General features: G+C 37.1%; 2 protein-coding genes across 3 annotated transcripts in view; both read right to left on the bottom strand.

Annotated features, from left to right (window-relative positions):
* Nucleotides 1-1,483: 1,483 nt before the first annotated feature.
* On the bottom strand, nt 1,484-8,223 carry LOC130419621 (serine protease FAM111A-like). 2 transcript variants are annotated; one of them, XM_056746495.1, is made up of 5 exons: nt 8,185-8,223; nt 7,260-7,361; nt 4,153-4,236; nt 3,975-4,037; nt 1,484-3,663 (listed from the first exon to the last, which is right to left on the bottom strand). In XM_056746495.1, the coding sequence occupies exons 3-5, from the start codon at nt 4,213-4,215 to the stop codon at nt 1,918-1,920; spliced, it is 1,872 nt and encodes a 623-aa protein (XP_056602473.1). In that variant the 5' UTR covers nt 4,216-4,236; nt 7,260-7,361; nt 8,185-8,223; the 3' UTR covers nt 1,484-1,917. The 2 variants fall into 2 exon arrangements, with proteins under 2 accessions (XP_056602473.1, XP_056602472.1); XM_056746494.1 differs by lacking the exon at nt 7,260-7,361.
* A 1,945-nt stretch (nt 8,224-10,168) lies between these two features.
* lmbrd2a (LMBR1 domain containing 2a) overlaps nt 10,169-10,340 on the bottom strand; it is an 8,811-nt gene continuing 8,639 nt past the window's right edge. Inside the window, exon 18 of the mRNA XM_056746776.1 lies at nt 10,169-10,340. This exon is cut by the window's right edge and continues 483 nt beyond it. The gene's annotated coding sequence lies outside the window, so the exon portion shown is untranslated.

Here is a 10,340-nt window from a genome sequence, read left to right as displayed (position 1 = left end):
AAACGTATATCGATGATTAGAAAGTGTAAAAGAAAGAATAAAAAGGAAATGTCAAAGATTTTGAAATAAATGAAGATCTCATGCATCACAGGGTGTTTCTCTCTGCTCTACTGGGTCTATTGCTATTTTCTTTCTCTCCTTTAAGAGTAGGTTCCCTTAATATTAATGGGTGGAGAGATATGCATAAGCATGCTCTAGTGTCTGAGACAACAGAGCAGAAAACCGCGCTTAAGAGTTCTTATTTTAAATACAGAAGAACCAACAAGGGTCGTCTCATAATGGTCAAAGCTGACATTGACGGTAGAGATTTTTATTTTATTAATGTGTATGCCCCAAATGTAGGTTGTGAAAGATGATTGTTTTTTCTTTTTTTAAGTAAGGTTTAAAGCAATGTTTTGTAATCGATGATGATAATTGTGTTACTGACAGTGATCAAATGAGATCAAATGTTAGTTTGGATTTGACTGTTATAAAAGTTGATGAATGACACCCAAGCTTATTCAACAAATTGTTTGTCTGACATAGACTCTCTGGGAGACAATGCTAATTTGCATGAGATTGATGTGGATCCAATTGTTTTTAAAATTCACCTAAAGAGGAGAAAGAAGGGAAAAAAGAAGCTTGTAAACAAGCAAGAAAAGATATTGATAAAGGAAAGGATTTTGAAAGTGATTTTTCTGACCTAAGGGAATGGAAATGTAATGAGTATGGTGTCGATGACATTAAAAAGTTTTTGAAATGAACAAAAAACAGAGAAGAGTTCAGGTTGCTGATTGTTGCTCTCTCTCTCTCTCTAAAAAAAGAATCCAAAAGGGTAAAAAGTGAAATTCCATTATTTAGTTTTAGTCACATTTTTGGATACATGTGTACTGATTGATAGACCCAACTATGAGATATGGCTTGTAGATCTTTCCATTCCATTCCATTTTCTACCGCTTATCCGAACTACCTCGGGTCACGGGGAGCCTGCGCCTATCTCAGGAGTCATTGGGCATCAAGGCAGGATACACCCTGGATGGAGTGCCAACCCATCGCAGGGCACACACACTCACTCATTCACTCACGCACTCACACCCTACGGACAATTTTTTCCAGAGATGCCAATCAAGCTACCATGCATGTCTTTGGACCAGGGGAGGAAACCGGAGTACCCGGAGGAAACCCCCGAGGCACGGGGAGAACATGCAAACTCCACACACACAAGTCGGAAGTGGGAATCGAACCCCCAACCCTGGAGGTGCGAGGCGAACGTGCTAACCACTAAGCCACCGTGCCCCCCACTTGTAGATCTTATAGATCTAAAATCCGTCAGGAACCTTCTAAACCTGGAAATATCAACGCCGTTGTGAGTCAATCCTTTAACCCAACCACCAGGGAGATATAGAGCTGAAGGGAAGAACAGCAGGCAGGAGACGAAGTGATGTTAAATAAACTGAAAAATGATTTATTGAATAATCTCAGTTGTGTTAATGCTCAGTCAAGATCTGCCAAACTTCGTCTGACTAGAAACAGATTCAATATGTGTTTTTAACATTCAAGATTACAGTATCAAAACATTGTCTCATGACATTATTATGAACCTTGACATGGAGACCAACGGAGACTCATATCAGCATAAGAAACAATACGAGGTTAAACAACAGGAAGGTAAGGAACAAATAATACGAATAGAAGTGAATAAAAAAATAAATGAATGAATACTTATGATAGATGAATATAAACAAGAAACAATTGTATGTCTCTATCCAGATCTATCAGTACAGATGTAATTGGTAATTAAATGGCAAATGCAAATAACCAGAACTCAAACATTAAGAGCTACAAACAATAAACATTCAAAACATTAATTTTAAGTAAATGCTTTTGTGACAAATTTCAATTCTGGGAGACAGAAATATACAGGAGATATTTTCATTGTTAATATTCATCTTGAAGTTGTGGTTCTTCCGTCATCTCCACATCATTATCCTCAATATTCACATTGAATTTAAACTTGAACAGTAACTTTAAGATGTCAAATCTTCCACAATCCTTCGCCTGATTGTTGATTCTTTCCAGTATGGGCTGAATGGAAAAGCTGTATTCCATAACACTCCTGTTTTTACCATTCGCTCCTCTGTAAACGTATCCGCCCGTGTGAACACCAATCAGACGGCAGGACTCATCAAAGACCGGCGAACCTGAAGACCCATGGAAGAAACAAGAGTTGTATGTGATCTGGTTGTCGTGCATCGTCCAATTCTGCGCCACACTTTCCTGTGTAATGACGTGATAGTATTTGATGTTCTGAGAGATGTGTTTGTTCACAGCGTCTGACTGATCTTCTCTGCTGATGATGAAACACTGATCTATTTTCTTCACCCCGCCGTCGGGATGACCGACGATACAGATGCCGCCTCTTTTAGGAGGACGGGCGTAGCTGTAATGAGCAAGCAATTCGGGAAAGTCGAGAGGTTCATCATCTGCGACGTCTAATTCTAAAAGAGCGAAATCCAGATGAAACGTCTTCTCATCAACTCCGTAATGGCAAGCCGCGGCCTGTTCTTTGACAGCAATACTCTTGATCCCTGCTTGTCCCAGATCTTCAAATCCAAAAACTGCCGTGAAGGTCATGGGAAGCTTTCTGGAGATGCAGTCAATGTCTCCGATGACATGTGCATTGGTGAGAACAAATCTGTCGAAGAGTAAGAATCCGGTTCCCCGAAACGATCCTTCTGCTCTGATCTGACACACTGAGCTGGACAGTCTCATGATCTCCTTCACCTTCTTCACTTCAGTGAAACTCTGGACACCTTTATCATATTCGGCCCTAAAGAAGTTTTGCACCTTGACCTTTGTGTCTCCAATGCTTCTCTGCTCTAGATAGCATCTCATGTCATTGCGCAGAACTTTCTCAAGCTCTTTGGAGTCTGGAATTTTTTTAGGGGCCGGCCGGTCACGAGTGCTGCATTCAGCCACCTTGTTGTTGTTTTTGTCGTCTTCTGTGTCGATGTGATGTTGGTTAGGATCAGCGTTTTCTTTGGCGTCATCTTGACTGTCAGACTGGCTATCAGACTGGTTTTTCTTGTTGCTTATGACCATGGCGAAATGTTTGCGGTTGAGGTGTTTGACAGGGTACGCCAAGTCGTGAACAGTTTCACTACCAAACTCCGAAAGCACACAATGTTTCTTAAAGAGGACACTGCAGAATCGTCCGTCGCGCTTTAGGGCTGTTTTCAAAGTGTCTTCGTTGAACGCGTACACACAAACATAATCCACATCGTTCTTACACAGTTCTTCGTTCATCATGACACGTTTCACCTTCCCTTTACCTTTGGTTTTGATGTAAAAGATGACTAAGTTTTCAGACTTGTTGGGAGATGTTGGACGTCTGGTTGGCTTTTTCTGCATAGATGCGCTGTCGTGTTTTTTAATGAAGTTTACATCTATGATCTCATCTTTATCTACGAGACAGCAGGGGAAATCTGTCTTCACGGCGGCTTGTGGGAAGTCTCCTTGGGATCTTTGGAGGATGATTTCTTTCTGTGCGTTCTCTTTTTTAATCTTCCTGAACATCGTGTTTGTGTTGAGAACATCGAGCACAGTCTTTGATGGATCACCGGCCACCGCGTGAGTGGTTTTCTTGTAACGGAACTGGAATTTGTGGCTTTTCCCCTCTGTGTTCTGTGAAATACACAACATGATCACAGTACAGAAACACACACTAGTTTAAGTAGATTGTATAATTTCTTTATAAACTGCATACTTATAGTTGACTATTTATTTATTAGATTTTTGCCTTTATTACCACAGGACAGTAGAGAGCAGCGGGATCGGCAAACTCAAGAATAGTTGACTATTTATTTATCATTTTTGACAATAATAAAAACTTAACTTCAGCTGTGGTAAAAACACATGAAGTCGTAATAGATTTAACATCTTCATCTGTTATTTCAGGTACCTGATTCATTGTTATTAAAATAGCACAACCTTACCTGAGCATTGTTCAAATCTTTTAACACTTTTCTGGATTCACGGTCGCTTTCAGTCTCCTTTTTCTGAAACATACATCAGTAAATATCATGTACAACAAACCTAAATAAATATTTCCGGGTTCACGGATATTAACACAGTTTAAAAACAACGTTCAATGTTTTTAAAATGTTTTCCCACAGGAGAGAAGAAGTCCTTCATGGTCTTCATCTTCATCTTCTTAACTGGAGTTGGTCGAGGCATATTTCTGAAACGTCAGCGTTTCTGTGAAATCAAAAAGATTTAAGAACAAAAATGATCTGTCACCAAAAAGCCATAGAAATTATATTGGTTTACATTATAAATGCTATTTATAAATGAAAAAAAAACTTTCTCTCAACAGGTCTAGCTTTAGTTGAAACCAGTAACTTTGTATTGAGATCTAATGTATTATGGCTCCTGTATGATATATCGCTTGTTGCTCCCTCACTCTTTGTAAGTCGCTTTGGATAAAAGCGTCTGCTAAATGACTAAATGTAAATGTGTTATGAACCATTAAAAAAATGTCTTTATGTAGTGTTATTCCAGTAGGGTTAATGGTGGTTGGATGCCATCGCTGGTGTTCTGTGTTATCTGGGGACATGCATGGTGATCATTTTACCTGATTTCCCAGCAGATGTTAGACCGCAACAGATTTGCGGAGGCGATTTCCCGAGGAGAACTGAATAATTTTTTTTGCATTAAATGTAAATATAGTTGTCTACTTTACACCGATTTTATACTTCGATTTATGCTCCCGTGTTTGGAGACAATTAAAACAAGTTTACAGTTATTTGATTGTTTATCTGCACAAACCAGGCCCACGTTGAAATGGGACCGCCGTTTTGGTGTTTATTAAAGTTGTAAGGACATTTAAGAATGATTGTAAAGTATTTTCTTTACAGCACTGAGACGCTCTGTAGTGTACTGCAATGTTTTTTCATTATTAAATTTGATTTATTGAATATTTCAGTTATAGAAAGTAAAGCAAAGATTTAATAAAACCCATTTACTTCTATGAAATAGTGGTCTCCTGCTTCTTTTTAATATCGCTTAATGATTGATTGAATGCATTTAACATGTCTTATTGTTTTGTAGTGTATTATCGCTTGAAGTGTGATTACTTTTCTTATACTTTGTATACTGCTTTTTTACTCATAAATAAAAAAGACAGTATTAAGTCGTTGTCTTTATTTGTTACTCTCACAATAATTTCTGGATAGGCTTCTTAAAGATATAATATCTTTAAACATAAATGTGCGTTTTTTACTACTTTGACCAGTTCGAAGAGGATAAAACATGAGGATAAAGTATTAAAGTATAAAAGACCAAAGAAGGAGATACAAACTCTTAACTCCTTAGTATGTATAGCTGATCAATAAAGTGCACATACCACACGGCTATTTGTGCACACTACAAAAGATTTTACTTTACACATATACTGAAGTTCACATGCGAGACCATTTTAAGAATTTTAACCCTTTAAATTACCGTCTTGGATATGTTAATAATTATCAACAACATAATTTTCATTTCATTATAATTTTTTGAGCAGAACACATTTGAAATGTTGAATTTTCTTGAAATGTCTACATTTTTCGTAATTTTAAACCCTTTGCCAACATAATCAACAGATTTTTATATGGAATGTAAAGACGTATGCTTGCATGGCAAACAGTTAAGTATTTGTAGTTGTAATGGGTTTCAATGAGGATATTTGTGTCCAAATGGACAAGAGTGTAACAATTGTATTTACCTAGTTTAAAAAAAACATGTATGAAAGCAACACATTAAAATTCCACCAAAATTACACACCTTCTGCAAAATGTATGATGTTTGCATAAACACAGCCAAAACAAAAAAGAAAACTGAAATGGACAAAAATGTCCATAATAGCGCACAAGGCTTAAATAAACTCCTGTTCGCTTATGAATTTGTTTCATGCATCATATCAAATACAAATCAGTTGTTGTAGTAAAAAATCCTATAGATAACTGAATACGCTATTGGAGAGAAATACATTTACACAATCAGAATATCAATAGTATAAACTGCAAACATAGGCTAAGCTAGCTAGACGTATTATGCAATGAAATATCACAATATATGTAATGGAAGTCATTATGCGTTTCATTCACAAAGAAATGAATACAGCACTACAGTTGAGTGATCTGCTGTGACATCACATCAGGTTGAATTGTGGGATATAGAGCAGCTTTAGGTGTACACATGGGGTGTTGCCGAGATAAAGGACCAGATTTTGTATATTGAAGCCATCGCAATGGCAAAGTGGCCCAAATATATGTTGCACGTACGGAGAGTAACTCAAATCTCACAACATGGATTACACATGTGGTGACACGACTGGAAGACTTTGTTTAAATAACTATAGCTGACATCACAGCAATTGAATGATTTAATAAAAATCAAACTGAATATGGGATTAACGTTACTTCATCATACTCGTCCTTGACTGCTGCTGGACTTAATTTTCATTATATGTTCTGCAATATAAACCTCAATGAACTGAAGTTCTGTCAGATGTTAAGACTCTCAAAGGCGAGCGCATTATTGTTGCTGCTGTTCTTATTTGTTCTGTTTTATGTATCAATAAATTGCACATTTTGAGCTGCTGTTGTGTATGAATGAAGCTCATGAACGACTGGAAAATTCCTACACTTATTTCCCAATTCTTCTAATTCTAGTGGGCACGTTTTCTACAAAAAAATTTGACGGTTAAAGTCAACGGCTCGTTTCTTGATTGTCGGTTTCTGGACATATTAGTCATATTTTCTAACTCTCTTTAATGCCGTGTTTCATCCGTTTTCCTGGTTTAATTTAATCTTGTCATAGTTCGTTTTAAGGAGATAGAATGGTCATTATCATCGTTGTCTGACATTGTAATAACTTCTCTCAAATTGACCCCCAATCTGGCAACCTTGAACGATCATCAAATTCAAAATGGCGGGGAAGTGCTTAGGGAAGTTCGCGAGGGTCCGTGAAGTTGAAGTTTAGGTCGGAACGGGGCTCAGTTCGCATGAAACATCGCTAATGTGAACGCTGTCAAGCTAACCCGAGACTACCTGAAGGATGTGGTCTGAATTCGGCTGCTCTCGAACTGTGGCGCGTTTCGCAGGAATATGAAAGCAACACGGACCCGGGCGTGCACTTGATGAGGAAGTAAAGTGATCTGCGCATGCGTATAAACCGATTACGAAGTATTTCCTTAAATAAAACACTTGTGAGAGATGATGGTGTTGATTATTTACCTGCGTGGTATTTGCGTGTTGTGAGTGTAATCAGAGCAGTAGGTCACAATGTTACTCCACCGTTTCCCCAAATGACTCCGTCTGTCAGCAGCAGAAAGCCGTCTGCATGCAGCGCGCACACAGTAAACACACATGTCATTTACTCTGCTGCACAAAAAAGCACAATATTGAACACTGTTCTGTTTTCTGTCATGCAGCGTGTTCCTGACGTCAGACGAACGCAAACGCACCAGGGTTCGACAGAATTAAGTTCCGACCTATGAGGTGTGATTTGTGCATCTGCATTGCACGTCAGTTTGCTAGCGAGTAACCAAATTTGCACATATCACACCTCATACCGACCGCAGTAAACGAGCCCCATATAGATCGCATCCCAGTTTCAATCGAATCAAACCTGGATCAAAACAACACGCGCGTGGCCTGCGTTCCACAACACGAGAAATACAAAATAACTCATAAACCGGTTCAAATAGAGGACAAAAAAAGCGACACAGTGAGCTTTTGATACCAACATTTATATGTTTAATCAGCGCTCCTTGGAAAATCCCCATAGCGATCTGTGGCCGTGTAACATTTGTTAGGAAATCTGGTCAAATCAAATGCGTGCACGCGCATGTCCCAAGTTAACACGATCCCCAGAACACGGTTAAGAACCAGAGAGAAACCACATTTCGGAGATTCAATTCACACCAAAATCTCACAGTAGTCATGAGGGTCACAAACAATTCATGATGTTGTGAGTTTGACTAACGTTAAAGAAATGTAAACGACGTCGACACAGGGTTACTAATACAGCCACAAGGGTGATTTCGTTTAATGTAACGTTAAGTAAACCTTTGATCGTACTTGCACTTAAGATAATAATCCCAGGCGAAAGTTGTTTGTTTCGTGATTATTTTGTAGAGATTCCCCCCAAAAATATTACCTTTCGCGGGTCAAACTAGATTTAGAGGGAAGAGAGTTCCTCAGTTCTGGCAGCAGAAAGTTACTTTCGATTTTCCAATATGTGTGATATTAATACGCCGCAGTGAGAGCCATTCAAATCAGCCGCTCTCGCGACGGTAGTCCCGCCTCTCAGAAAGAAGAGCCAATCAACAACCGTTACACACTGACGATTCTCTGGGGGAGGGGCTCTGTACTGAACGCTGTTGGATACATGTAGGCCGGAAGTGGTGCAAAATCTCGCCATATAATTATAATAAATTACATTAGCTAACGCCTTCACATACCCTAAACCTAAATCTAACCTTACAATAATAAAGTATTAATCAACTGTTTTCAGCGAAACAAAAATGATGCAGTATTGAAGTGCGCATGCCCAGTGGAGGTAGCTGTATCCCTTAGTCTTTTTTTGATTAATCCTTAATTAACAACAACAAATACATGAGACAAATACAAAATGTACAATAACAACAACAACATAGCATAAAAGAGAAAAATATTATAAAAACTATATACACAAGGGTATTCGGATTAACAAACAATATACATACGTTCTTTTAGTTTTAGTGTTCCTTACAACCAGTGTTGGTGTAACTAGTTACTAAGTAATTAGTTACTGTATTTTAATTACTTTTCCCTTGAAAAAGTAAAGTAAGGGATTACTCATATGTTTTCTGTAATTAAAATAGTTACTTTTGATGTAATTAAACTAAATATTTTGTGAAATATATGTGTGTGCAATAGTGTTATTGACTTCAAAATTCAAAGTCTTACTTTAAAATCTGTGCTTTAATGTATAATTCTCACACTTGTAATACTTTGGTCAGTTAATAATATTATTTGAATGAATTCAATAAGCCGTTTCATGTCTATCCTTGAATCACTGAACTAATCAAGGTCGATGTAGGATATAGAAAGTAATTAGTAATGAGTAACTAAATACTTTTTGGACAGAGTAATTTGGACAGTAATCTAATTACACTATTGAATATAAAATGAGTAACTAGTAATTAATTACTTTTTCAGAGTAACTTACCCAACAAATTTTAGATGTGTAAAGTTTGGTGTCTTTTTTAAGCATTGACATTTGTAAATATGAAAATAATAAATAGATTAAGCAAAAATGAAATTCTTTTAGCATCTAAAACAATGTCAATGCCAGAAATCTCCCTAAAAATGTATCTTAAGGAACAGGATTTATTTTAGGTACGGTTGATGTCGGATTTAATGTTTTGTTAAAAGTATGCTGCTTTGTTGTGACCCTAACGAGCCATTTTAAGAATATTAGTCTCCTCCCATTCGGTCTTGTTTGACTGAAAAAGGTGCAGATATTTAAATATATGTAAATCTATAACTTTATTTAATGCTAGATTTTAACTCATAGGTAAGTATATAATAAAAGCTACCTACCTACATCATATATAAAGTATAAATATATATTTAAATATTTGAGTGCAATAAATCAGATTTATTAGTCTTCACACAGGTTCATACATACTCTCTTCAAGCCATTGTTTCCCTTTATCAAGGTTATTTGCAGACACAATTAATAAACCATTCCTTCTAAAGACGTCCAGTTTGCTTTACTATGGCAATACTTGATACATTTATGTGTTTAATAAAGTCACTGAGATCATGTTAATGTTTTACTTTAACAAAATATCTCACTCCAGACCGGACACAAAAACAATTAGAAGTAAAACCATAGTAACCATAAATTGACCATTGTCTCACTATAGGAACCAAATTTGAACCATGACATCAGCAGTAGAACTATGGTAATAACAACATGGTAATCATTGTTTTAACCATAATCCTATACCATGATATACACACTGCGAGTGTTTCAAACACACTCATCTAAGGATATCATCTTGATTTGAGGATTTTAACACCCACCAAACATATGAAAAGGACAGCGATGGACCCCCGACCCCCATTAAAAAAGAAATCACCCTTCAGCATCATTCAGTAGCACTGAGCAGCTGTTTAATATTCATTCATGAAAACAATCGTTTGTAATAAATAACTGATCAAAGAAAAAAAAGCAGCAATCATGTTCATGTTCACAATCCTTCATTGTTTGATCATAAAAAATATTCCAGTTTATGTTGTGAAAGGTCAGAGGTCAAAGCAGGT

Source organism: Triplophysa dalaica, chromosome 4 (assembly GCF_015846415.1).
Source record: "Triplophysa dalaica isolate WHDGS20190420 chromosome 4, ASM1584641v1, whole genome shotgun sequence".
NCBI classification, from domain to species: domain Eukaryota; kingdom Metazoa; phylum Chordata; class Actinopteri; order Cypriniformes; family Nemacheilidae; genus Triplophysa; species Triplophysa dalaica.
The sequence above is the reverse complement of the archived record's forward strand: the minus strand, read 5'-3'. Positions and strand labels throughout refer to the sequence as shown.